We start from the raw sequence: 27,838 nt of genomic DNA on the forward strand, positions 1-27,838 counted from the left end.
CCTGTCTAGTCTGCATAGTCTCTGTTCGACACCTCCAACATCTAGTTCATTTTCTATGCATGAGAAGTGGTAAGACTTTAAGACCTCTCATGTAAATTCTCCCTGTTCTCTAATTCAACATCTCCTTGCATCGGTTCTATTCAAATAGTTATCAAGCTTTGCAAGAAGAGAAACATGTTCTTATCTCGGTGTTTTAAATGTACAGAGAAGCATAACAACACCTGAAATGGAATACTGTTTCTATGTTAAAAGACAGTTCCATGAATAGATTCATTAATAAACAGGTGGGAGGGACACCTTTTCAGAGTTTAAGCCTCTGGGGCTTTGGAATCTAGACAGTGAATCATTTGCTCAGCTTGTGCTGCTGAATTGAAATTGACAGATATGTTTCATTTACTCTGTTAATATTACAAAGCCTTTTACCCATTTGAGTTTAGTATATCCCCCCTGAAATATTTACTCCAGCAAGCAAAAGCAAATATTAGGTTTTATACCCCGTTTAGTGGAGTAAGAGTAATGATGTCCTGCCATCAGAGAACCAAGTACTCCAGGCTTATTCTTATGAAAAGACTTTTTTCCCAGGTATGTTGTCCTCCATAGATCACCCATCCCTCCCCCTCAATTCATGTTTCTTGAGATTGTGAGAAAAAGAGAGACTACAGCACAGGTAGCTCATTTCTAAATACTTTTCTAAATACTTTAGTTTTATGAATTACCTTTAGCCTTTTTCCACTCACGAGGGAAAACTTTTCTGCCTCATTAAATCTTTAATGCAATGTGCTACATTCACGCTACATTATTATGTGTGGCATTAGGTTATATATTGCAGAGTAACTGTAATGTTACTTGCAGACAAGCTGTTTCTTTGCCCTGCAGGTAGAGCTAAACAGGTACACAGGGGCAACAACTACTTGTGTTGCTCTTTTTCTTAATGGAGCAAATTTGAAGATCAGGAGAGTGAATGGCTTAGCACTGAACCATCTCCAGGAATGAATGGGTGCTGCTACTTTCCCTGCAGTGTCTTCTCAGTTTGACATCTGAATCTCGCTGTAAAGAATTTCATTTAAGATAAGGAGAAGGGTAAAAGGCTAGGTCCTTGGGGACCCTTCTAGAATGAACTATTCTCATTAAATTCACTTTCTCTTTGTATTGAAAAGGAGTACAACTCTCATCTCTGGTAAATATAGTCTCATCTATCCAGTAAATGTAAAGATTGCCTCAGAGTGAACTGGTATGGTGCTTCCTTTGACTCGGGGAAGACCATATTTCTCTAGCCCGCAGAATAATGACAGTTTATTTTCTAAATAGCAGAAGAAAATGAAATGTTCTATGGGCTGTACATGCAGTGCTCTGTAAAATTACAGTAATCACTGTTGTCCACAAAATGGACTAATTCAAAAGTCCCAAAGATAATATTAATAAATTGAATCTACAAAGTCTAAAATTGTAGAGAATTAGTTGTGCACACTACCATAACTTCCTGATGTCATGTGATACATTGTTAGACTTCCCCAGTGTCAGTGGATAAGCTGCTTTATACAGACCTCTACCTGTTCTAGAATCCGTTAGCTCTCTTATCTGTTGTGGTTGCCACTGACTCCTCATTAGACTTTGGGAATATTACTGAAAAACCTTTTTTCCCCCTCAGTTTTCTGACCAGTGAGATACCAGGCCAATAAAAAAAGAAAGAGAGAAAGAGAGAGAGAGAGAGAGAGAGAGAGAGAGAGAGAGAGAGAGAGAAAGGAAGAAAGAAGAAAAGCATTTGAATAGTCAGAGTGCTATAGGAGTGAGAATTTCAGCAGGAATATTAGTTTAAGCAAACCTAACTTGCAGAATAGGTAGATACACAAAGAGGCTAGATTGGAAGTTTCCATACTTTCTCAATTCATGGCATACTTTGTGTCTCCACATTTTTTTCATAGTGCCTTCTAAAGCAACTGAAATATGCCACAGTACTTAGGGTCAAACAATGTGATAAATGTTTCTGTTTAGTAACTTAGTAATCATTTTAAAAGGTAACACAGCCCTGACTGGTGTGGCTCAGTTGGTTGGTTATTGTCCCACAAAGAAAATGGTCACCACTTTGATTCCCAGTCAGGGCACATGCCTGGGTTGTGGTTTCAATCCCTGGTTGAGGCAGACACAAGAGGCAACTGATTAGTGGTTTTCTCCCTTCCTCTCTCCCTCCCTTTCCCTCTCTCTAAAACTATGTAAATAAAATCTTTTAGAAAAGATAATGCACATAAATTCAGACAGTATAATAATTTCTTTTCTTCATAAATAACCTCAATTGCTTACTAATGGGATCTGTTTGTCAGCTGGGTTTTTATCACAGCATCCACTGAAAACTTTACTTAACAAACGTATGGCATTGCTGAAAATTAAAGTAAACTAAAACAGCTCAAAAATTCTAACAACATTCTTAAAGGAATAGAGCAGTGTCTAAGGTTAAAATTGTGAGCTAGCTTGAGCTGGTTGTTTGTCTGGTATATTTTCTTCAAACATTTATGGATCCCACGGTTTCTTTGTGAGTTCACTGCAGTGCCCTGGGGCACCTCCTCACAGAGTTTCTGAACAAGGGCTAGACAGATCCTAGAGAGTGTTTAAGTGCACAGAAAGTTGAATGATGTTATAGATCCCCGACTACAGGAGGGTCTTCATTAGGGAAGTACAGAAACAGAAGTAATAGATAAAACTTTCCCCAACAAGGAGACTGAAGTCAGAGAATTGAGTTCAAATGCTTGATGGGGGCCTAGTGAGTGTGATGTGGCAAAGGGAATAGAGGTTAGCCAAGAAGAATTTCAAGAGAATAGGATTGAGGCAGTAATCCGATATAAATAACAAAGTGAAAATAATATTGTATTGCACCTACAGTTTCCCATCTAAAATAGAGAAATAAAGCAATTGGCTTGAGCAAATTGTGGGAGTTGGGAAAATAATCAAGTTTGTTTCCTAGGAAGATCCAGATAATGAGATTAACTGTGGGTACCTTGAGTGTTTGAAGCATTATTGAACAATCACTCAATATAGGACTGTTAAAAGCTGAATTGTACCTATCCATAAATTTCTATATTAAGTTCCTAACCCTCAGAACCTCAGAATGTGACTGTATTTGGAGAAAGGCTCTTAAAGTGGTAATTCAGTTAAGATGAGGTAGTTAGGATGGTCTGTAATTCAACATTACTGGTGTCTTTTTAAGAAGAGGAAACGAAGGCACAAATACAGAGGAAGTCCACATGAAGACACAAGGCAAAGATGGCCACCTGTATGCTAATGTGAGAGGCCTCAGAAGAAACCTACCCTGCTGATACGTTGATTTTAGATTCCTGTAGCTGAAGCCACCCAGTCTCTGGTACTTGCTATGGAAGAATAAGCAAAATACAGACACAGCACAGGATGGAAGATATGGGTTGAGGAACCGGCTATACATGTATATAAACATAGTTCAATCGATGAGAAGAATGGAAAAGTCAATGAGAAAGAATAAGTAAAATGGAGTAAGAGTCTTGGAGACATCTGTACGATGAATAAATAATAAGAAAAAAATGTATTTATAAATGAGACAGAGGTATGACCAGGCTGAAGGAGTCTCAGGACAGTTTAGTGCAATAGAAGACAAAGAAGTCAAGAATCTTAAGAACTATTCCATGTCTTACACATAAAGATTAAGAATAAAGCTGAACAAAAGGTCCATTAGCAGTTGCTGGATAAAGTTGATAAATGACCTTTCAATGAGCACTTTAATGGAACACTAGGTGTGAAAGACAGAGTGCAGTAGATAAAATGAGAAAGGGAGAATGGGTAAGAATGAAGACAATGAGTGTTAATATCCCCGTCACAGAGTTTGACAGTAAAACATACATAACTGTAGATAATACCTATAGGAGACAATAAAGTCTACTGATGATTGGCAGCACTGTGCACATTTGATTTGATGGAGAGATTGAAGATTGGAATATTTGAAGGGATTATAGGAGAGTGGGGAAGCACGGACACGGAGCAGTCCAGCAAAGGTGCCATTTTGGAGATGGAGCAGCAGCTAGATGAAGAAGAGGCAGAGAATTCTTCATCCTTACCTATACAAAAGGAAAATTTATACTCTGAACATTCTCAAAGTTTTTCTTCCAAAACGCCATCCCTGAGAAAAGAAGTGCTGTCTTATAAGTGACTTGTTACAAAGACTTTCATGCAATGGTTATGTCCTCTTTGGGTAAGACATTAGCTGGAAACAACATCAGGAAATACCTGGTTTACAAGATTTTGGGAATTAAAGAGAATATAGAGAAAACAGAATTTAACAAAGAGTAAGTAATTATTCCTAGGGATACAGCTTCTGAGTTGCAGGGTAATACGATCTTAAACAATCATATTAAAATACTACTTAAGTCTTTGACTAAGTAGTTATATAGAGGTGATCATAGATACGCACCTCTAGGATGAATAAAAAAGACAGTGACTCTAGTAATATAGAAATGTGAACTTGTGGCTTGAGGAAAAAAATCTGAGAATAGTGCGCATCTTTCAAAAACTGGCTGTTTTTCACATACCTTAGGTGCAAGTAAAATGAATTCATTTATGAAAATTGTTAGATGATATGAAAACTGGTTGTAATAATGCCAAAGCATGGGTATCAAAGATGCATAAAAGAGTTGGTGGGAAAATACTTTATGAAATATGAGTGAAAAGATAATTTTTAATTTTTATTACTATAATGATTATTATAAATCCTCAGGATAATAAGTTGAATTAATCTTACTCCTTAGTTTATGTTTTATATTATCACCACCCCAGATAAGGTCCTTCTCTGTTCTGATATAGTTATTTGTTCCTTTTTCTAAATTTCAACCTCATTCCTCTCCCATATTATACTATTTTATATACTATATGATTTTTATAAGCATTATGAGTACATATGGAAACAACATTAACAAAGTAAATATTGTAACAAATCAAACATTTTTCTATTTCATCTAAAGTTTTAAAAGCTTGGAGCCTGAAATTACACTGTGGCTCTTTTATTGGCAAAATGGGAATTACCTTCAGTTACCTTTAATTCTAAGGGGTTTTTTAATTTTGGATATGTATGGTAATTTCTTAAATTAATTATGGGAATTCAAGTTGTTTTTTTTTCTTTTGGGGGAGGTGGTGGAGGCCATATTCCAGAAAAATAAAAAATGTGATCCAAATTTTAATTAATTGAAAGGTATTTGGAAACTCAGACGTTTTGCAGCATTATACATTTATGTCCAATATCCTTCCCAAACTCAATCCCCACCTTCTGCTAAATATTTTCATTAATTTAGAAAATTCTAAATAGTTCAGTCCTCTTTGAAATATACTAAGCATCCCTTTTTATGCTGCCTTTCTAGACACTTCTCATTGAGAGAATGTCTGGCTAACTTTAACAAGCATGCTATGTGATATTTTGGACGCTTATCTTATTAGAACCAAAACCTTTTACATAGATTTTCCCCTCATTACTCACAATAATGCCAAGTGCTATAGTCCAGGCAGATGCTTATTATTTTACACATGAGAAGACATTAGAGTAAGGTTATTTCTTAGGAGAGCCAGGGGAATAAATGTTTTCTGAATTTTAGTTTCTTATAGAGCTCCATCCACATAATGAGCACTTGGAAGACATTTCAGAGCGTCAATTTAAAACCCCCGTTTAATCAGTCAGAGTGAGCTATGGGGGATTCCTTGTGGAACAACTTCGGGAGGAATTGGGTTCCTCCTTCTCCATCCAGTGCCTCGCAGGGAAGTCCTTTGTGGTCAGGCTGTGCCCTGTGAGGCCACAGAGAGCCAAGGGCTGCAAGGTGGGGTCTCTGCTTGTCAGCATGGAGGGAACAGCAGAATTCAAATCATCAGCTTTGTTTTATGAATATCTTTATTTACAATGCTCGAGTGGAATTTTTTTTTAAAAAAGGAGTATAGGATTTGCATTGAATCTGTCACTCAAACTCCAATGTTGATTCCTGTCCTATAAATGATCTTGCTTTCCTATTTTTTTCTTTTCTACAAGGTGACTGTCAATATCAGGCAATGTAAACCTCAAGTATACTTTGTATGAGGCTTAGCGTGCATATTGGAAGGGAAGACATTTGCTTAATGAAAATAATAGCATTCATTCAAGCTAAGCATAATTGATTGCACACAGGAAAATGTATTTTCTTTGGGAGTTTTGATTGCATTTATCATAATGTAAAATTTGATGTTATTCTTTTGTTTCTTTGACCAACAGAATTTCTCAGCTTAGCTTATAGTCTATGTAAGTGTCTGTCAAATGGAATGATGTCTTTGGTGAAAGCATTTAGACTCACAGAAAGTGAGTGACCCTCAGGGATGGCTAGACATCTCCCAATTTGGAGAAAGATCCTTTTCTGTCTGGAAACTGTAAAACTCAAACTATAGACTAGGAAAATGACAGAAGGGTCTATGTTTGGTTTCATGGAACTTAACCTATTTCTGGAAGTCTGCAATACTGGGGAAAATAATACCTGAATTTATACTTGTGTCAGACTTGCTGTTGACTGCTAAGGTTTGTATATAAAGGTTACTCCTAAAGAAATGTCTGTCATTCTTACCCTGCACTCTTGGGATTTCTGCATTTTCTAAATTCTGCCCTCTAGAACAATAAAATGATTTAAAAATAATAAGTAAAATGTGATTTAATAGCCCATCTCCTGTCTTGTAATGATTACATATCTCCTCTCTGGTAGCTCACCACAGTTGGAGGACGATTAAAATTTACCATATCATATGACCTTGAAGGAGAAGAAAAAGAAGAAGGAGAAGAAGAAACAGAACACGTACTCCAGCTTATAGTTATTTTAGAGGTAGAGTACGAAGAGGGTCATTTATGCTCAACTGTTTTACATTATTACGTTATTTGAGGTTATTCCTTACTTGGTTGATTTGACGCTAATTTATATAATATGATAGAAAAATATTATATCTTGGAAATTTGTTTTTATGGCAGTCTTATGTTTCACTCTTAGACATATCTAGAAAACTGAGTATATTTATTGGGTTTCAGTGATAAAGACCTTCAGACCAGACTTGGAATTTGAATTAAAAACATAATGACTGTGTTCCCAAGAACATAAATATGATGAAAGTGTTTAGGCAAATGCTGATTTACATAGTTGTATTATTTTCCATCTCCCCTTGCTTCCAATTAGAATTTGTCTACTTCATTTATATTAGTCAAAAGTAAAGGAAAAAAACTTATTTATTTAGATATAGTTAAATTTTGACTTCAAAATTCATAATTTAGGAAAGAAAGACACGGGAGAAGCTGCTGCCAGGATTTGGAGGGCCACAGGCAATTCTGAAATGCTGGAAGCTTAAAGTTACCTTAGATGTTCTCTCCCACCCTCTCTCATACCCCATCCTCCAACACTCACACACAGCCAAAGGCACACACTTGCACACACGCTTATGATCCCAAATGGTTCAAAGTTGATTGAGTGCTAGGCCCTGTTGTTCTTAATGGGGCCTTTCATGCATGTGAATCAATGACAAAAATTTTCCTTCGAAATGAATATTTCCAATATTAGATGAAGTAGACATGAGTGTGTCTATGAAAGTAGAAGTGTGCTTTGGAATGCCTTTAAGATAAAAGGGTTCTCTAAATGTAAAATAGTGAGAAATTACATGTTATTAATATGGATGAACTAAGACAAGAAGGATCATCTCAATGTCATAGATCAATCAAGATATCTCTTATTATGATACCATTATTCTGCACAGAGTTTTCTCTTGTTTCTTTTTCAATGTAGAAAAGTCCTTCAAAACAATAACTTAATACTCTATTCAAAGTTTTCTTCCCTATTTTCCTATACAATCCTATTCATCATAAAATAATATATTTGAAATATACAATTGTGCCCTGGTATACAATCAAAGTATTTGTAATCACATCTGTGTATGAGTTTCCAGGTATCTATTATTTTAATTGATGGAGGAGGCAAGGTCAGGCCTAACCAAGAAGCTTATGCTTTGTAATGCATCTGGCTAAGGCTGTGATTTAAATTGCCTTCTCTGTCTTTCGTTCAGGTATCACAAATACACTGAGCAACAGGGAAAGCCAACCTGAAACCAAACACCAATTCTCACGAAGTGGAGAATTCAAATATGGACACTTTTTATCCTTTTTTACCCTCTTTTCACAGGTTTACCCTTTGCTACTTTCTTTTCCCCTTTAGGGAAATGACTTGAGAATCAGTACAGCCCCCGATGAGGTGTACCTGAAACCATCTGAAAAGCATATGGCTGAATTGTCACTCAAAGAAGATTTATTCACCAGGCATGGCACGCATTTTCCAGTCAGTAGGAAAGAGTTTATGACAGTCCTTGTGGATTTAAAGAGAGTCCTCCTCCAAATCACAGACAGCCTTGGGGTGGATGCCATCTTCAGGTAAACTCAAGAACTGCATCCCCCGGTGTTTGCAGAGTTACCTGGGGGCAAAGGTGCCTGTGTTAGGGTGGCTCTGGGAGTTACTGTCTTCAATTTGTAGATAATAATGGAGGGCTGGGGTTCTAAAAAGTGTTTCTATTAGGGCTTTAAAATTTTAAATACCTAGAATGACTTTATCTTAGCCCTTTATTAGTATTGGTGATTCATTGCCAGAACATGGGGTAAAAATGATCCCTAAACTGGGAAATGCTATATTGGTAAATAAAGTCTCCTTTATGATTGGTCAGATAGTGGGAAATTAAAGAGATGTAATTCCAGGATACCCATTTTCAGAGAATGGTGTGTAAAATATTGTCGTCCATTAATTAATTAGAGTTTCTGACTTAATCGTATATAGTTTGTAATGAGAAATGTAAGCACCTTCATTTCAGTAGCCCCAAGTCTCCATATAGAACACTATAAGGCTGTAATGGTCACATAGTGTAGAAGAAGGAGGAGACTTGGAGCCAGCCAGACTAGGAATTCAACAAGCTCATTGCTGATTGTATGCGTGACCTTTGGCAAGTGTTTGGTCCCTGTGGGAACTTGATTTCTTCAAGTACAGAGTGGAGATAATGGTGCCTGCTTTTCAGAGTCATGTTGAAAATTACTGTATTTTTGCCGTGTATAATGGGCACCCACGTTTTTGGTTCAAATTTTCAGGAAAAAAGTCTTTCGTTTTAATTTTTAATTCAATTTATCTATGTATTTATATTTAGAAACAAAACCAATGATCACATTCCAGGGTATTACTTTACATATAGATATTGTTATTGCTTTCTGGATTTACACTTTTAACACATAAGCATAAATAAAAGAATTAAAAGCACTTATATAGACATGAAATTAGTGCTGCGCATGGAGTACCCGGGTAGAAAAATAATGCACATCCTTATTTTTCCCTCAAAAAATTGGGCAAAAGTGCACATTATACCCAGGAAAATGTGGTATGTGTTCTCCGAATTTTTTTTTCCATAAAGAGAGAACTTTCTGACTTGAACCAAATGTGCCCATGTCTGACTCACCATAGACTTTCCCCTTTAAAATAATATACATTTGTATGACAAAATGTAAACTTCACCTGTGTCTGAATGAGCTGTTTCTTTCTCTTTTTCTATTCTAATAATGAGTAACAAGCTATCCTGTCAACTACCTTTTAAATCAGATTAAATTAAATGATTAAATATGACCCCAAACCAACAACTTGGCCTACCCATTATCAAAGCAATGTCTCCAATCCTGGTTTATCTACAAGTGCGTCTTTTTTTTTTTTTTTTTTTTTTTTGCTGACGCTCCCGCAGCCCCATCATTTGCTTGTGCTGCCTGTGCCTGGTTTGTCTTTCAACTATGTGTAATCATCATTGCCATCTCCCGAAGGATGGAACTGCAGGTTCATAAACAGCCATTGCCAAACCATTTACCTCTTTGCACAGGCAATTCTGCTAGAAGCTGGGTTAAAACGCCATGAAGATGTGAAGCAGCACTCAGGAATTAATTATGTTTTTCCCCATTTAGTAAATAGAGATTGTCATGATGTTTAAACAGTATAAAGAAATGAGTCCTCTGGCTTTCAAAATGAATGACAACCAAATTGACAAAAACTGGCTAGGAGGCTTATTTATTTTTGTCAGCACTGCTTCTCAGGCTAGTTCATCCAAAGGCATTTCCCCCTGATTTATGTCAGATAATTTCAGTGTCTACCCATCTTAAAATCATTAGTTTCACGTGAAGACTTTTGAAGTTTTCTCACACACGAGTGATGCGTTCCCAGAGCATGGATAGGTGAACTGACCCAGGAGCTAATCCAAGCAGGTGACTGCTTTCTTGTTCAGAAGTGAAGCCAATGTCAGATTTGAAACTCCTACCCACTTCAGGTGAACTGAAAGTCAGCGTGAATCCTGAGTCAGTAAGCTTGTTATATCTTATTTATCTCTGATCTGCTCACAGATTGATTTATATTTGTAAAACATTACATGAATTGATTTCAACTTGTCTTGCACAGTAGGCTTCTAGCTGGGTATAGAGTTTGTGTGCAAGCACAGATAAATTGAGTTATCTCAACAAAAATGCATGTTTAGAGTGATTTAAGTAGGGTTTACTTCTGTGATACTTCTCTCAGCAAATGGGCTTCGGTTCCTTCAGTTACGTGGTTACAATAGCCCCCCCTTGTCCACAGGGGATATGGTCCAAGACCACAGTGGATGCCTGAAACCACAGATAGTACTAAACCTTATATATACTATGTTCTATACAGACATACCCATGACAAAGTTTAATGTGGAAATTAAGTACAGTAAGAGATTAATAAAAATAGCTACTAATCATAGGACAAATAAAATAATATACTGTAACAAAAGTTATGTAAAAGTAGTCCTCTCTCTCTCCACAGTAACTTTGATATTTTTCAATTCAAACCTATTCCATCCATCTGTGTAACATCCCTTATTTGCGGTAAATGGCTTGGTGTCGCCTGTGTCAGGGAATCCCTTGCTGAAGTCATCGTAAGACTGAATGCTTTCTGGTGCAACACTTTGCCACAGATTAAGTCGAGAACCTTCACCTTTTCACTTGTAGGAAGCACTTGACGGCTTCTATTGGGCATGTCTCAGTTGCCAGCCTCACGACCCTTGTGCTCTGGGACCATTATTTAGTAAAACGAGGGTTACATGAACACAAGCACTGTGATACTCAACAGTCAATCTGATAACCAAGAAATACTTTACCATGTGACTGCAGGGTGCGTAGTGTATACAGCATGGATGTGCCGGACACAGGAATGATTCACATCCCAGGCAGGACAGAGCTAGAGAGCGTGAGACTTCATCACACCAGTCAGAACAGCATGCAATTTAAAACATATGAGTTGTTTATTTCGGGAAATTTTCATTCAACGTTTCGGACCATGGTTGACCACAGGTGATGGAAACCTCAGAAACTGAAACCCTGGGAAGAGAAACTGCGGATAAGGGCAGACGACCATAGGCGGCATTGAATAGGGAAAAGAAAACTGGGTGCAGGTCAGCAGTTTGACTTCTGTTCTCAACTCAGCTCTTTCATCGTTGTGGCCGCAAATGTAGCTTTGCCCTTTTTGGATTTCAGTCTCCTCATCTGTGAAATGAGGAGGAGGATGACTACTTGCCAGCCTGTTACCGTGAGAATGGTACAAAAGGGCAGCAAAAACGCTTTGCTGATGGCAGACCAGCACACAAATATGATGCATTTTTATCTGCCCTGCAGCATTGCAAGGAATAGTATTTTCTCCAAATTCCATTAAGACTTGGTGACATCTAGAATAAAGCATGTACTAATATTTCTAAAATTGTGTTGGTTTTGCTGTCGTTCTTTTCCAGAATTCTGAGAGGCCCATACAATAAAGTTAGTTGATCTCCTTCTCATTGTTCTCTTTCATGAGCTGAAGATACATATACAAAAATTTTTATCCTTCTCTCAAGAATATAAGAGAAATAAACTGAACCTAAGTGTTCATCTTTCTCTTTTAATTTCTCCAAGCCTTAAATTTAGTAGCATTCTTGATATTTAATGCAAGCAAGGAACCTGTTCAACTTTTCCTTAACACCTATTCAACACAGAACTTGGCAAAAAAGTATATTTTTCTTTCACTTTATGGGAGACATGAGTACGTTCATCAAATTTTTAATCTCTTTTTAAAAAATATTTTATTTCCCTAAGCTTGGAGGGTAGATGTAATCATATGATTTGGTCTGGTTAATGAAATATAAGCTGAAGTGATGTATCACCCCCTACCCCACAAAAAATAGCATTGAATTGCTAGTGTGAGCCCCTATGGATCTTAGTGAGCTACCAGAAGATCAAAACAGCCTGAAATAGTGATAGCACATAAAGATCAGCTGCCCTGAACAGTCACTCAGAACTACAGAAGATTTTGCATGTGTAAACTTTTGCAGAAAACTTAATCCACTGAGAATTTAGAGTTGTTACCACAGCATAACTGAGCAATCATAACTTTATTGTGATGCTCCCATGTACCTTTTTTGCTTCACAGTAAATACAGAATTTTTTAAGGCAGGATGTTTTTACATGACTTTTAGAGTAAATCTGGGGGAATTTTTGTATCAAAAATACTAGTATTTATATAGTAAATAATCTAGAAAAATTCCATATAAATAAGTCTTTATGATTATAGAAATAATGTCAATGTAATATTTTCTTTTGAAATTAATGATTCAGGTGACCGCCTGTATAATTTGTAGAAATTATACTGATGAGGACTCTGGGACTTTATAAATGTATGAAATTGCTGAGTACCGAGCTGTGGGTAACAGGCCCAGCCAGGATCTAAACCCACCTGTGTTTGCTCCCCATAATCTTTGACTGCCTCCCAAATCTATTCTGTAAATATTGGATTCATTCAGTCTGCCAACATTTACTGAGCACCTTCCCTGTGTATCTTTCTAAAGTCTCAATTTCCTCTTTTATAAAAGAGCAGAAACAATATTTAACTTTCCAGATTGAAGTTTCAGTAAGAAAACGATGTAACCCAAACACCTGGCATGCTCTCTAGAGTGTGTTGGGAGGCAGCATAAGGCAACACAGTGATCACTGGTTCTGGAGTCACACTTGGGTTTGGATGTGTGCTGCACCATTTGTAATACGTGTAATACCCGTATTACACGGACAAGGCACTTCTCTGAGACCCAGGTTCTTCATCTGTAAATGTGGACAGAAACACAATTACTGTGTTGAGTTCAATGGTCCCTAAATGAGATGTCTGTCAAGCTTACAATGCAATGCACAGAAGATAGCAGACACAGTGCATAATGATTCATACGATGTGAGAGTTCTAGGCTAGGCAAAGGGGATACAAAGATATATAGATGATCATTGAATTCAAAGAAGGCAAAGTCCAATATGAAAGGCTGACATACATTTACAATAGTATAATAGTGTAATAGAAGTGTGCATAGTGCACACGGGTAAGACTAAGGTGGGAAGAGATGAATTCTGATATTAACATTTAATATATTTTTGATGAGTGGCTGCAATAGTATAACATTCTGTCAATTTCCCTGCTTTGATTTAGGATTGGAACGGTTTGGGGAAACTGTTCAGCTCTTTCTTAGTTAGCCCACTTACACATTGCCAGGGCCACTGAATGAGTTTGCCTGCTTAGGAATGGAGGGGAAATTATCAGGCTCCTCAAATCCAGTACCTAGTAGAAACCATCCAAGATAGGGGCTAAAAAGAGTTCTGAGTCATCATCTTATGCTTTCATAAAACAGAATAGAACAAAGCAACAAGATCTGTATCTATGGTGGCTATCCCAAAGTAACATTTATTTAAATAAAATTAAATGGTCAGTATTTAAAAAAGTGGATAGAAAAATTATTAATTTACAAAGTTTTAAGATAAAAATCTTGTTTCAAAAATGTTTTTGATTTTAATTTTTTAGTGAAGCATAATATATCTAACTTTGGTGGAAAATATAATAAAGCAAAAATATGGGGAACAATCTTTAAGTCAGGACAAGACAATGTTTCTAGAATTTTATTACTAGCTTATATATTTGTCTTTTCTCTTCATCCATCAGCCGATCTGTATATCTAAACTGTAATAATAAAGAGAAATAGCCAGCTAAAACATTTGACTTAGTTGGCAAATCTTTGATAGTTCATGTGTCTCTAAACTTTAGTAGTTTATTATTACCAGTGTTATGTATTTAAATGAATGCAGCCTGGTCTCAAGAAAAGAAAATGACCATATTAGAGGAAAAAAACCAAAACCGCATCCTTCTTCCTGAGTAACACTGAAAACTGTTAAGCACATTAAAATCTCATTTAACAAACAGCAGAACCTAATGAACACTGGGATTGCTCAGTGAATGCTAATGTGGGACATTGCTGGGAGAGATGTTTGCATGATGAAATTTCTCATAGCTCAAAATGGTTTCATAGATTACAGAGAGGAACATCTGTTGTTCAAAGACAAATGAAATTTGGCTGTTCATTGAATATATTTCTGTTTTTGTTTTGTTATATTTTAAATTGTTCTTAAAGTACTCAATTACTCATCTTTTTATTGTGTAACTCTCTAATATTTTCTTTACATTTTGCTCATTCAATTTTATATTGAAAACCCTGGGACTGTAACTGTATACAATTGACTAGTCTGCTATTTGGTAAATCTTGATAGTCTTTCATATTATAAATAACTAGTACAGTAATCATGAAATCATCTAATGCTGAAATGAAAGTGATCATAAATATAAGTTTTTCATATGACACTCCATTAATTGCAGGCAATTAGGTGTCCCAATACATTCATATGAGTTCTGGCCTTTGACCTGAAGACCTTATTCTAACATTTTTCAGTATATTTTCTTTGTCCAATCAAATAAGTAATGTCTTCTACTTATCTCATTTTATTCATCTGAAATGTGGATACTAAGCTTAGTGTATCATTTGTCATGGAGTATGTTACCAGTTATTAGTAATATGACTACATTCCATTCATCTATCCACTCATCCATTCATGAATGTATGTATGTAAGTATTTAGTATTGTATCCACCCATTCATTCATCCATCTGGCCATGCATTCAACATTTATCTATCCTTCTGTCTGTCCATCAATCTGACAAAAGTTCACGGAGCACATATGGCAATGATCAAGCTGGAAATGTAGACGGCACAGCAGGATCTCTGCTCTCAAGGAGTAGCTCGTAAGCTCATGTAAACATAAGCAAAAACTATCCTTAGTTTAGTATCTGTTCCGAAGCACATGTTGTGGTAAGAAAAATTGCCAGATACAGAAATTCCACCCCTATGTATATACCCACAAGGATTAAAAACAGGTACTCAAAAAGTACTTGTACATGAATGTTTATACTGGTACTGTGTTATAGCCAAAAAAAGGAAACAGTCCAACATCCATCAACAGATGAATACATAATCAAAACATGGTGTATTCACAAAATACAGGTTTACTCAGCCATAAAAAGGAATGAAATATTGATACATGCTAAGATATGGATGAACCTTCAATATATTGGGCTAATGGAAGCCAAACAAAAAGATAATATATTATATGATTCCATTTGTATGAAATGTGCGGAAGAGGCAAACCCAGAAAGCAGACTCAGGCTTACCAGGGGTTGGGAGGAGAGTGGCACAGGCAATGATTGCTTAATAGGGTTTTCTCTGTGGCTAATGAAACTGTTTGCACCTAGTTAGAGTTAGTGGTTGAACAACATTGTGAATGTACTCAATGACATTTTAAAGGGATTAATTTTATTTTTCGTGAATATTCACCTCAATTTAAAAAAAAGAAAGAATTTCTGGTGACACTTCACGTACAAGTTATTTAACTTGTAAATAACTTGTAAAATGACCTTTTAGAGATTTTCTAAAAATCTCTATGTAACCTGAACACTGTAAACCAGTGATTTTTAATGCTTACCGGTTTTGGACCTTCTGCCAGGTTTTCTAAACTGTAACCCAGCGAAGAGAGCATTAAAAAAATAGTGCTGTGTGAGTTAATCTGTAGCTAAAATAATCTGCTTGTCTCTTAAGGATGCCAGCTAGCACTTTTCATACTTGGCTATGACATCCAAATGCCTGTTTTCTCAGATTTAAACTTGATTTTATTTTCTACTTCTTGATGTTATATGGATTCATACATATCATATTTCAAGATACTGTCAAAGTTCTAGGATTGATAAAGTGGAGGTAATAACAACAAAGATTTTAGAAACTTGTTGCTGATAATCTTACAGCTTTGTTAGAGGGTTTTTGTTGTTTTTATTTTTTTAATACATTTAATGAGCTTTATTCTCTGGCTTGATTACAGGCTACATTCCCCAAACTGGCAAGCTTTTTGGTAACTGTGAATTGCCCATCAATAAAAATCTACCATCGCTCTGGAGAAAGCAAATAAAAATGCATGCCCTAGCAAGAGTCAGTCGCATCTTTCTTATGCTTAAAAGGTGGCATGTGATATGTTGTGGAGGTCTAGCAATCATTTTTAAAAACAATAGTTATCATTATGCATCAATAGCAGTTACTTAATTTTGTGCTCTTCAGTTTAAAATTTATTTTAATTCATTAAAATTATAAGAAGGCTAGTTTGGGGGATACAAATAGTGTTCTATCCTATGTCTACTGCCAATGAGAATATAAAATACCTACTAACTAATAACCAACCACATGTGTTATATCTTACATCAAGAACTTTATTATTTAATTTAATCCTTTAATCAAGCTCATCATATATGGACTCATATGGTCTCCTTTACATAGATGATGATATCAAGGCCCAGAGAGATTAAGTAATTTCCCCTTGTCTACAGGACTGGAAAATGGCAGAGACAGGGTATGAATCCTGGTCTGACATCTGAGTTTGTTTTCTTAAAGATGAAGTTTTTTAAAAGTCTTATATTTTAAAATGAAGAAAAGCCAATACTACACAATACATTTATTTAAATTGTGAATGCATATCATTTACATAATTTTTGGAAGGAAACACATACAATATACATATACCTATGTAATAGCATTTTTCAATTTAGCCAAACTAGCTTTTCCCAAAGATAATAATATCAAATCACTCTGCTAAAATCAGACTGTAAAGAAGTGCCAATAGAATAAAACCCATAGACACAGAGAACAATGAATTCAGTTTAAGCTCAAGACAAATTAATTAATTCAACTGAACATTTGAGAATGCTTGTCTTTTACCTACCAGTGTGCAGATTTATTTTTGAGGGGGAAAAAAACCATATAACTTTCTCTCTCTCTCCTTCTACCTTTTCTTCCAAAAGAATGTCTCAGACTAAATATACTTTTTATACTTTTTCTCCATGTTTTAATTCTGTGCACCATGCTCTTTCTCTACTTTATTCCTATTGTCTCCTTCTGCTTTTCTGGTTTAAATGTTATCATAAATCAGTCATATGAATGTTTTATGTTTTAAATACCTTTTCAAACATGTGATCTTAACTCTCTCTCTCTCTCAAAAAAAAGGAAATCAAAACACAGCCAAAAAAATAAGAAATGAGAAAGAATAATCTCATATCTTTTCAGCACTTGATGGTGGTAGTGGTTGTGAGTACTTTTAACTAGGCAGACTTCACCTAATATAATGAATAACCAGAACTTCAAATTACGAATATTCTTTAGCCCTCATTCTTAATACAGAATTTGCTTATATTGACATCATTATCGCTATACTGTTCCTCAAACTGTATAATACCTAGGAGCTTGTTTACTTGTTTACCATGTCCTCTTCCTTCTTCCCCAGGCTGAGCTCCGTTGACCTTGAATCTGCGGTGCCCTATCCCACTGAGGGGAGCTTTGCAACAGCTGTGGAAGTCTGCCAATGCCCACCAGGGTACACTGGATCCTCCTGTGAAGTAAGCTTGCGAGAATATATCCTCAGTGCACTCTAAGATCCTTCATCATCTCTTTCAGTAAACTGGTCTAAAAAGAGTCTACATTTTTTTTACACCCAAGATTGCACAAACAAATGATAGTATATTACTTAAAGAAGGAAATTGAATGTCTGCCAAAAAGTCATGGCTTTCAAACAGAGTGCAACTCACATAATGTCTTCTTGAAATTATGTATCTTTTTGAGATATTTGCCTTATTGTAGCTGAAAATGTGATGTTTTTATAAATATCTGTTCCCTATTTGGTGGAAAAATAGAATGGATGATAACAAATATATTTCAAACTATTTCCCTTTATTTCCACCATAATACCAGAAATTTAGCACTATTTTTTTTACTTTTTCTCCATTTATTATTCTTGTATGCCATACTCTCTCTCTCTACTATATTATTACCAATATAGCAAATTGCAGTCATCTAAAAGGATGTTATCTTTAAAATATCAAGAACATAATACATGAAAGAAATATCTTGATCTAGAAAATTCCCTACAGGTCTTTGGTCTGTTTAGTACCTAAAATTTGAGATGTTTATTGTTGTCTCTGTATTCTAGATTCATGGTGATATTAATGTGTCTTATTTAAGACCACAATGTGTCATTTAAATACAATAATTTTTTATTTGCTTCAATGTATGCTCTTTAGGGAGTTTGAAAACTGATTTTACTTGAAACCTGATCAAAAATTGCAAACACCAATTTCCTGATAGAAAGCATGGCTTACGGATAAATAGGAGTTTAATTCTTACAAATGGAGCCTTTAAGGAATCATTTGAGTGCACCAAGATGTCCCACTTCAGCACTCCACCCTTACGCCATTTGTAGAGGTGCTCTGGGCATTGCTTTGTCCATTCTCTCGTGCTTTAAAATAACAGATGCTTCAACAGGGTAGACAGGATGTAGACTCATATTTGTGACAAAATGTGTCTTCTTTAATGGGGCTCAGATGTACCTGTCTAGAATGAAATGTAATTCATTGAAGTACTCACTTTCCCAAAATTCATGTAGAGAAGAGAAAAATAATCATGGAAATGAATTAGCTCTGTCAACCTAAATTTAATTTTACATGTAAAATACATGCTGTATTTAATGAAACATATTCTTTTATCGAGCTTAGCCATTTTTATTTCAAACCAGAAAGCTCTCTTTGAACATTTAAGTTCCTATTTCAATTGGAATAATAAATACCTTGATCCTATTCTTGCTTTAATACTTATTCCCACATTAGTAATTCTCAGTAATTCTTCATCTTCTTTTATTCTTAGTAATTCTTCATCTTCTTTTATACAAGTTCCAAATGCCCATTAATACAAAATTGTCTGAATATTAGAATTGTTTAATTGGCTATACTTTTTGTTTCTTCTTTCCTCTCTTCAAAAATATTTATTGAGAGTCTTCGGTAAATTATGCACTGGATGCTGAGGGGATTATCAAGAAGATTACATCATAATCCTTGTCCTTAAAGACCTAACAATCTGTTTAGGGAGAAAGAACAAGTAAATACCTATGCGAAACTGGATCACAGCACTATATAATTAGGAAACCGTAAGTGGGACAGATCGTAACTGCGACAATCACTCAAAGAGGCGATCAATTCCAGTGGAGAGAGATGTCACAGAACGTATCCTGGAGTGAAAACCCTCATATTGTGTGCTAACAAATGCTAACAATTAGGTAGGAAGAGAGAAGCCTGCAAGTGTCGAAGAGTCAGAACCGAGAAGAGGAAGAATAAGAAAAGCTTCCTCTGCCTCTCACACAATAATTGTTTGATAAATAAAGTTATTTGAAGTCTACAAAATAATTTAATTGAATCAAAGGTGATGAATTCTGGAGCTCCAAAGTTTCTCTTAGACTTCCACATTTCTTCTACTCTCTAATAATTCCGTCTTTATCAAAACTTCCTAGCCCTAGACTCACTACTAGTCATCCCTATCCTTCCCTGATTGCATTTGCTTTTGCACTGAGTTCGTAAGGACAGGACCTCTAGCTTTGTTATCACTGATACCTACGTACCTTTCAAGAACTGAGTAAACTCCACAGACCGTTGATGTCTTAACATCTAGGTTGCCAGAAACAAATCAAATGACTCCATTATAAAATTATCCTCTTCTTTTTTCACTTGGAGCCACAATGTTTATTCAGAATCTTTTTTTTTTTCATTTCTACTTGACTTGTAAATTCCTCTACAGCCCATCCTTCAAATACTTTCTGTTTTCTAGTATCACCATAATTTATTTCACTTGACAGGTGGGACAGGTGAGGAAGTGAAAGCAAAGTGAGATACTGAAAAGAAAGAAGCATTTAAATTCAAATCTCAGTTTTCTCTTCTGTGTGATGGAAATATTAACCAACTCATAGAAGTATCTATACTTCCATTTAGCTAATAGATATTAATGGTCACATATTTGGAGACATTCAAGACCCTAGTCATGGATGATGATGTGAACAAAACAGATATGGTCCCAGCCCTCCAGGACATTACATTTAGTGAAAAGTTAGACAATATGCCAGAAAACAAATTTAAATAAATATGATAAAATTCCATGAAGAAAGTAAACAGGTGCTTCCATAGAGGTATCGAGAATCGGCTGTCAGAAAATTAAACGGGAGGCACTTTATAAATGGTAATCAGGAAAGGCTCTCTGAGGTGGTAACAGCTAAACTGAGTTTAGGGTCAGCTGTATAAAAGGAGCTGATGAGGAAGTGAAATAGAGCTTGGAGTCTGCAGGGATCTGAAATGAAGCAAGAGTGGCGCAGGTGTGACTGGAGGAGCAGGCCATTCAGAGCTTTGCACACATGGGATTTCATTCTAAGTGCAATGGAAAATCACTGAAAGGCTTTAAACTGAATGGTGCCATAATTGAAGTTACATTTTTTAAAAAAGTTATTGTAACTACAGTATGAAAACATATTATAGAAGACAAGACTGGTTAATATGCTACTGTGGCAGAAGAGGGTGATAATATAATGGTTTGTGTTGGGATAACGGCAGACTATGTGGAAAGATGTGTTTATTCTACCTGTGTTTTATAGACTACATGCCAAGGGAAAGTTAAGATAGATAAAGAGTCTAAGAATGAGTCAGATTACTAGCTTGAGGAATTGGAAGTACCATTTACTGGGCTGGAGAAGACTGGCTGAAGAATACCTGGAGGGGGTGAGGTTGAAATCAGCAGTCCATTTTAGACATATTAGGATTGAGAAACCCTATGAAGTATAGATTTCAATTTACAATTAGAATGTGCAGGTCTTGGACTTTGAGTGTCTCTCTGGTCTAAAGATATGTGTTTGGAAGGCCTCATCAACTGCGGGACTGCATATAATTTCTTAGGAGAGTGTGTGATAACAAAGAGAAAAGTGACTACATCCCCAGGAGCTCCTGACAAAGAGAAGTGAGGCAGAAGCCGAATAGACAGCAAAGGGATAGGGCAGAAACTTGGGGACTGTGAGGACATGAAAGTTACAAGGAGAGGGTGTCAAGGGAGAAAGGAATCAACTAAACCAATGTCGAAAAGGGGGCGGATAAAATGTAATTGCCGAATTGCCCATTGGACTTGGCTACCTGAAATTTGGTGACGTGAACAAGGGCAGTTTTAAGTGAGTGGTGGCCGCACAAGATGGATTAGAATGGAATAAAGCAGCGTGAAAGGGAAGTGAGGAAGAAAGACTTTTTAGAGTACTTTTACTGAAAAGAAAAGCCGGCAGGTAACTGGAAAGTTATGGGATATTAAAGAAATAATTTTGCCATTTTTGTTATTTCCATTAGTTAATTTTGGGTGGGGATACTAGATCATATTTTCAAATGATCTGATAGAAGAGAAAACTATTACGGACGCAGCACAGAGGGAATACTAGGAAAACGATAGATAAAGGAATAAAGATCACAAGCAGGGTGACAGTCCTTTGAGAGAGGGTAAGGAACCCTGCCAGCCACGCCCCCCATTGCTCCAGAGGGGAATATGGCCAATGACGTAAACACTTGTGTTTCTGGAAACATGGCTCCCTGTGGCTTCAAATGTCTCTGTGACTAATGAGGTGAAATCACTGGCTGAAAGAGAGAGCTAAGGAGTTTAGAAGTTTAAGAGGATTTAATATAAGTAGTACATTTGCAGAGGATGAAAATAAAGCTTATTAATGACAATTCCATTTGTATTTGTCCTAAAAACATTAAATCAATTCTCTCCCTATTATCAACACCCTTAATTTCTACCTCTTTCTGAATACCTAGCTTCCCACTTTTTCTTTACAAGTATATAGTACAGAAGGAAAATTCTTCTATAATGAATCTATAGGGTAGCAAAACTTTTAGTGGGGAGAAATTATTAGAAAGGAATAGAAAATTAACCCCTCCTTTTTTGACCTACCCAAATTAAGAGGAAGGTTACTTTTGCTTTTCTTTCAGATAGGAAGTATGAGCATATCGATTTTTTATGTGTTTGTTATCAATGTTCAAATTTAAGAGTCCTCATACCCTGAGGCAGAAGGAACATTTCTAACAATACACAACACAATTCTATGTGCTTTATTACTTCAATGATTTCTCTGTTGTTTTCATTTTGAACTGGGAACAAAGGCCTTTTCATGATAGGTTGTAGTTAACCACCCAGAAATAAAGTAAATAACACACAGAATGCAATTGTAACTTGAGGAAATTAAAAGCTCCTAGAGGACAGCAGTATTTGCACCCCCACCTGCCTAATTTCATGCCCCATCCAGTCTGTAGTAACCCCCACAGAAGAGAAACTTAATTAAGGGTGATGGCGGTCTTAGAGCTGGCCCTGACACAGAAGTTTTCTAAGACCCAAATATCCCTTCTGAATCAGATTTCTGTTTTTATGTGATACAGTGTTTCATACTTTAAAAAAGAAATAATGAAGACAAGAGTGCTAGTAGAATAATACCATAAAACAAAATAACAAGGGAATATATGGTAAATAAATCATAAATTATTTGGTGTAAATTTGAGAAAGCATAATAGAATGAAGGAAATTAAGAATGGAAGATAGGATTTATATATGTGTAGAAGTTTGCAGTGTATGTGATCAAATGTAAGAATTGGTGCTACCTCCCAAATTATTGCCAAGATCTTCTGAAAATGATGGAGTTAAGGGCAGTTTGTATGTGGGAAATGCAGTGCATTCCAGAGAATCAACATTCCTTTGGATGACATGAGGTGCTAAGACGGGCTAAGGTTCTCTTAAGAATCCTTTTATGCCGGCTGCTTTTTTCCCCCATACTTTTCCTTCTCTTTCTATCTGTGCTTTTTACTTTGAGACTGTCACATTTCAGTTCTTTATATCTCTGCTTTATTTTGCCATTTCAGAAGAGACACCAAGCTAATGCTTCCTCTAATCTCATACCTGCCAATAACGCTAAGGTCAGTACGAAGCCTCGAAGTCAGGAGGAATAGCTCTGTAGCAATGTTTCAACAACGACAAAGCTTTGACAAGCACTTGTGTTGAGTTTGCTGCCTAAATATTTTTCTTTATCCAAAAAAAAGACAAGACAAACTTAAAAAAAAAATTCTGAAATTGACTTGAAACCTTATCTTTCCTTTAGTCTTGCTGGCCTAGGCACAGACGAGTGAATGGCACTATTTTTGGTGGCATCTGTGAACCTTGTCGATGCTTTGGCCACGCGGAGTACTGTGACGACGTTACCGGAGAATGCCTGGTAAGTGCTTGCTTCTCTGTGGATGCGGACTGACAAGGCTGACGTCAGCTCCGCAGGCCCTGCAATCCCATCTCTGCCTTTCGGACCTTAAACACTTGAGACAAGAAGGGTTTTGCCAGAGATCATTATACTGCACTGAGTTGGAAGTTGAGAGTGGTCTTTCTTTTGTACTCTCCCTAAATAACAGGTATTAGGAAGTGTTTACTCATATTCATCTAAAAATTGAATTAGGGTCAGATACATCAAAATAAAATGTAACTAATGACTGAAATACAGATCTACCATAAATGTAGATGGTTTTATCCCTACCATAAATCTACCAAAAATAGACTGTACTTCTCTAACAGGAAATGATTTATATCCCCATAACATGAAAAGTGAAATATAACCTATGTACTAGGCATAATTTTTGACATTGAAAGTGAGAGCATACAGCATGTTCTTTTAGTTTAAATTTTCAGCATTTAACTAAATACATCATAGGTAGATTAAAAATAATATATATATGCAATGCATATTCATCAGAGCTGTTTACTTGTTCAATTAAGTCTAACTTTTAACAAGAAAAACAGCTCTACAAAGCACTTTCTATCATGCTAAGAAGGCTTTGGATTGGAGAATTATGGTGAATAGACCATTCTGATCAACTCACGGGCATGTTAGTTGTATATTGTCTGACATGGCATGAAGCTTGAAACAACCCTTCTCATTTCATTAGTCCTGCAGAAACACAGTTTGAAGTGGTGCCAGTTTAGGAGGACATCATACTCTCACCTCCCTGTAGAATTTAAGACAGACTCTGTTCTCCGTATTCCTTAACGTTCTCTCTTTCACTTGCTCATTCCCCCACCCCCTTTTCTCCTTCTACCTAAAAGCTTCTGGGAAAAATCCAGGAGGAAAATTCAGGGCTTTTGTTTCAATGTAATTTGGCATTTAGGATTATTGATGCTCTTTCTATTTTCCCTATATAAGATTTTGTTAATTGCATTGCAGCATAAAGCTTGATAGCCTTAATTTGCAGAGCAGATTTTTGAAATGGCATTTTCATGAATAGAAAGACGAAGTGATTTTGATTTTAATTATACCATAAGACTTTTAAAATGTACCTGGGGAAAAATATTGAGTTACCTTTAAATACTTTACTAACATGCAGTAGGAAATATTCAGCCTACAACTGATATGGATTTGCTTTACTTAAACCTAAAAAGACAAAAATAAATATATCATAGTACCAGACTTGCAATGTTCCCCATAGTAATATTTCATGTTGAATTCATTAGTATTAAATCAGATCATGCTGTTGACCCATTTGGCTTTGTGATATTTCCAAGAATGGAAGTCATTTTTATTTTTTGTTTTGCTTTTTTTAGAATAAAATAGTTTAATTCAGCATAATTTTAGGAGGGGAAGGGAGGGAGCACAAATTATTTGAGGCTTTCTATTAAGGAAACATAGTTTATTGACTATTTCTTGGACAGGGAGATAGGAGCCCACCTTCAAATAACAGAGGAACCTTAGAGAACCAGGAGAGATCTTGGTGACAAGCAGATCTGGTGTTTTCTCGGGTTTCTGTTGTAGGTGGTGGTCAGGCGATCGTGTGAGATGTCTTCTGGAGACTTCCCACTGTGCTTTATGTAAGATGGCATTGATATCTGGGCGCTGACATCCCATTTTGAGCACGTTGACTCGGATGGGATCCACAAAGAGAAAAAGATTTGAGTGTTGCACGTCAAGGGCATTCTTACTGTTCAGTTGATCTGTACTTTAGCTTGTTTTCTTTTATTATTATTTATGTTTTTCCCCTAGCATTAAAAGATAAATTAGATAAATTATGAAATTTGTAGATAAACTACTTCTTAGTTACATTGACTTTGAAATTTGATTAGAAATTAACTAAAGCGTATTTTGATATCAGGTCAAAACCCAGAACTCTGTTATAGTGTGTGTGGACCTATATGAAAAAGTCATTTTAGCTCCAAGTACATTTGAAGTGACCCAGGAAACATTCAAAGCCACACGAGAAGATTGCACTCTCTCTCTCTCGTTGTTCTTATGATATATGATGTGAACAGACATTTGGAAAGCACTTTTGTAGCAGGACACCTGTAACAGTAACCAGAGTGAAATAACCAGAGTGAACGTTTCCTGTTCTACAGTTTTGGTTTCCATTATGTTGTTGTCTAAGGCTGCTTTATAGTTACAATTGAAAAAACACTTGAGTTTAAGATTAATTTTATTATTTCCATGAAAGAAATATGGCATTAGGAAATTTAAGAAGCTGCGACATACAATTTTCCCTTAAATCAGTAGTTAAACGAACACAAGTCTCTAGGTTCCACAAGGTTTTCAGTTAAGTTTGAGAAATACCATTTTCAATGTGGTTCAGACAATCAGTGTTATGATTTTATTTTTTTTTAAATCCCTAAGTCTTTGAAGATGCAACTTTGATTGTATCATTTTGACAATAGGCAATATTGCAAAAAGAATACAATTTTTTTTTAGTAATAGGCAACGAGCTAAACTTGAAAACTGAAAGGAACTAATACAAAGATGAAATCAGAGAAGAAAGCCTTTTTGTCAAATTGACACAGGTTTTGCACATTCCATCCAACATGCCATTATTTATACAGCAGTTGATAGTGACGTTAACCTCTATGCTGTCTTTGAAAAAGGGTTACTGGATAAATTTGAGGCAGAATTTAAAATACCTTAAAGAGATATTAATTTAAAGAGGTATTTTAATACCAGTTAGTGTATCTCTCACACATCAATGTCTCTCTCCCTCTCTTTCTCCCTCCCTTCCCATCTCTCTAAAAATAAATGAATAAAAACTTTTTTAAAAATTAAAAAAATGAATTTATGTTTTAACTATTTCCTATTTGGTTATTGATCATAAAAATAAAGTTTTTATGCCCTTAAGCTCTGATAAACTCTTTTCAGCATGATAAAAAATATAATTGTATATATTTATAAAATTAAAAGTGTATTTCAGGTCATAACAAATCCATACTATATGATATTTAATAGGTATCAGATATATTTTACTGTCCCATTGGAGGCTGAGGAAGTATGTCACGTCCACATGTTGCCAAAACATGATACAAATTTATCAAATTGTGCTGTTGGAAGCTTTGTAGATAATTCTGTTGTTTGATTAACTGGATTGTTCACCTTTAAACAAGCCTTGATGAGCTTTGTGAACAGAGCCTGAACTGATAAATGTACTTTAATTAACATGAAGAAATCAAGATAGAAATTTTTTTTTAATTTTTGAAAATGACATGGGTTCAATAATACTAACTGACAGAAAAATGCAGTTTCAGTTTTTTAAAAATTGTCTAAGGGAAATTGTTATGTGCCTTGTGGTTTCAATATGTATTAGGATATACTTAAAATTGTTTCAATATTTTCATTGTTGAAATGAGTCAGACAAACCCCTCACAGATGTAATACATTAATGCATTTTGCAAATCATCAGAGTCCACTGAGGTCCAAATTAGTCTCTGAAGTAAGAGGGCTATAGTCCCAGAGGATTTGTATGATTAGCCACAGTTCTTATTAAATCAGCAGTTTTAAGCTGAACAATTGAATTTTCACCTAGAATCAGCTGCAGTTTCCATTGAACATTTTTCACTAAGGCTGTATGACTGTACATGAATACACATGCACAAATAATCACACGGATTTCCTTAAGAAAAGAATTACAATCTAAAGAAAGAAGGAAATAAGAACTGTATTATGAAAAAATTTATAGTGAGTTTTAGGCATCTTTGTGTAAGTATGCAAATGCTGAAACTAGCATGTAGTTTCTAAGCTAGATATTAAATTAACTTTCAGTGCTATTTCCCAGCTGTAAAATTGACCATTTAATGTGGAAAATTATTCATCCTGGCAGGGGACGGACTAATGACTCTGTAGACCTATTTTTGGTAACAAGCTATTGCTTGAGACCAAAAGCATAAACTTTGATGTGCATTTCTTTCTCAGAACTGTGAGGATCACACAGGTGGCCCATACTGCAATAAATGTCTTCCTGGTTTCTATGGCGATCCTACTAAAGGAACCTCGGAAGACTGTCAGCCCTGTGCCTGTCCACTCAGTACCCCATCAAATAAGTGAGTAACAAACTGACCTCTGTAATGAGTTGGCCATCCAATTCTGTAAGTGTGTTTTTATATAGAATATACCCTTTTTCTTGTCACATGTAAATAAATTATAAATATATGCATGAAATTCTCAGGAAGTTAATGTTTTTAAAAGATAAAATATTTAAAGTTATTGC

At 35.7% G+C, this 27,838-nt stretch overlaps 1 protein-coding gene across 1 annotated transcript in view; it reads left to right on the forward strand.

The window, feature by feature from the left end:
* The window catches only part of LAMA2 (laminin subunit alpha 2), a 514,111-nt gene that overhangs the window by 280,636 nt on the left and 205,637 nt on the right, over nt 1-27,838 (forward strand). The window contains exons 13-17 of the mRNA XM_024551868.4: nt 6,723-6,839; nt 8,211-8,422; nt 17,737-17,848; nt 23,443-23,556; nt 27,544-27,671. Of these exons, the coding sequence (XP_024407636.2) occupies nt 6,723-6,839; nt 8,211-8,422; nt 17,737-17,848; nt 23,443-23,556; nt 27,544-27,671 (683 nt within the window). The remainder of the gene's footprint in view (nt 1-6,722; nt 6,840-8,210; nt 8,423-17,736; nt 17,849-23,442; nt 23,557-27,543; nt 27,672-27,838) is intronic.

Source organism: Desmodus rotundus, chromosome 11 (genome assembly GCF_022682495.2).
Source record: "Desmodus rotundus isolate HL8 chromosome 11, HLdesRot8A.1, whole genome shotgun sequence".
In the NCBI taxonomy this organism is placed as follows: Eukaryota; Metazoa; Chordata; class Mammalia; order Chiroptera; family Phyllostomidae; genus Desmodus; species Desmodus rotundus.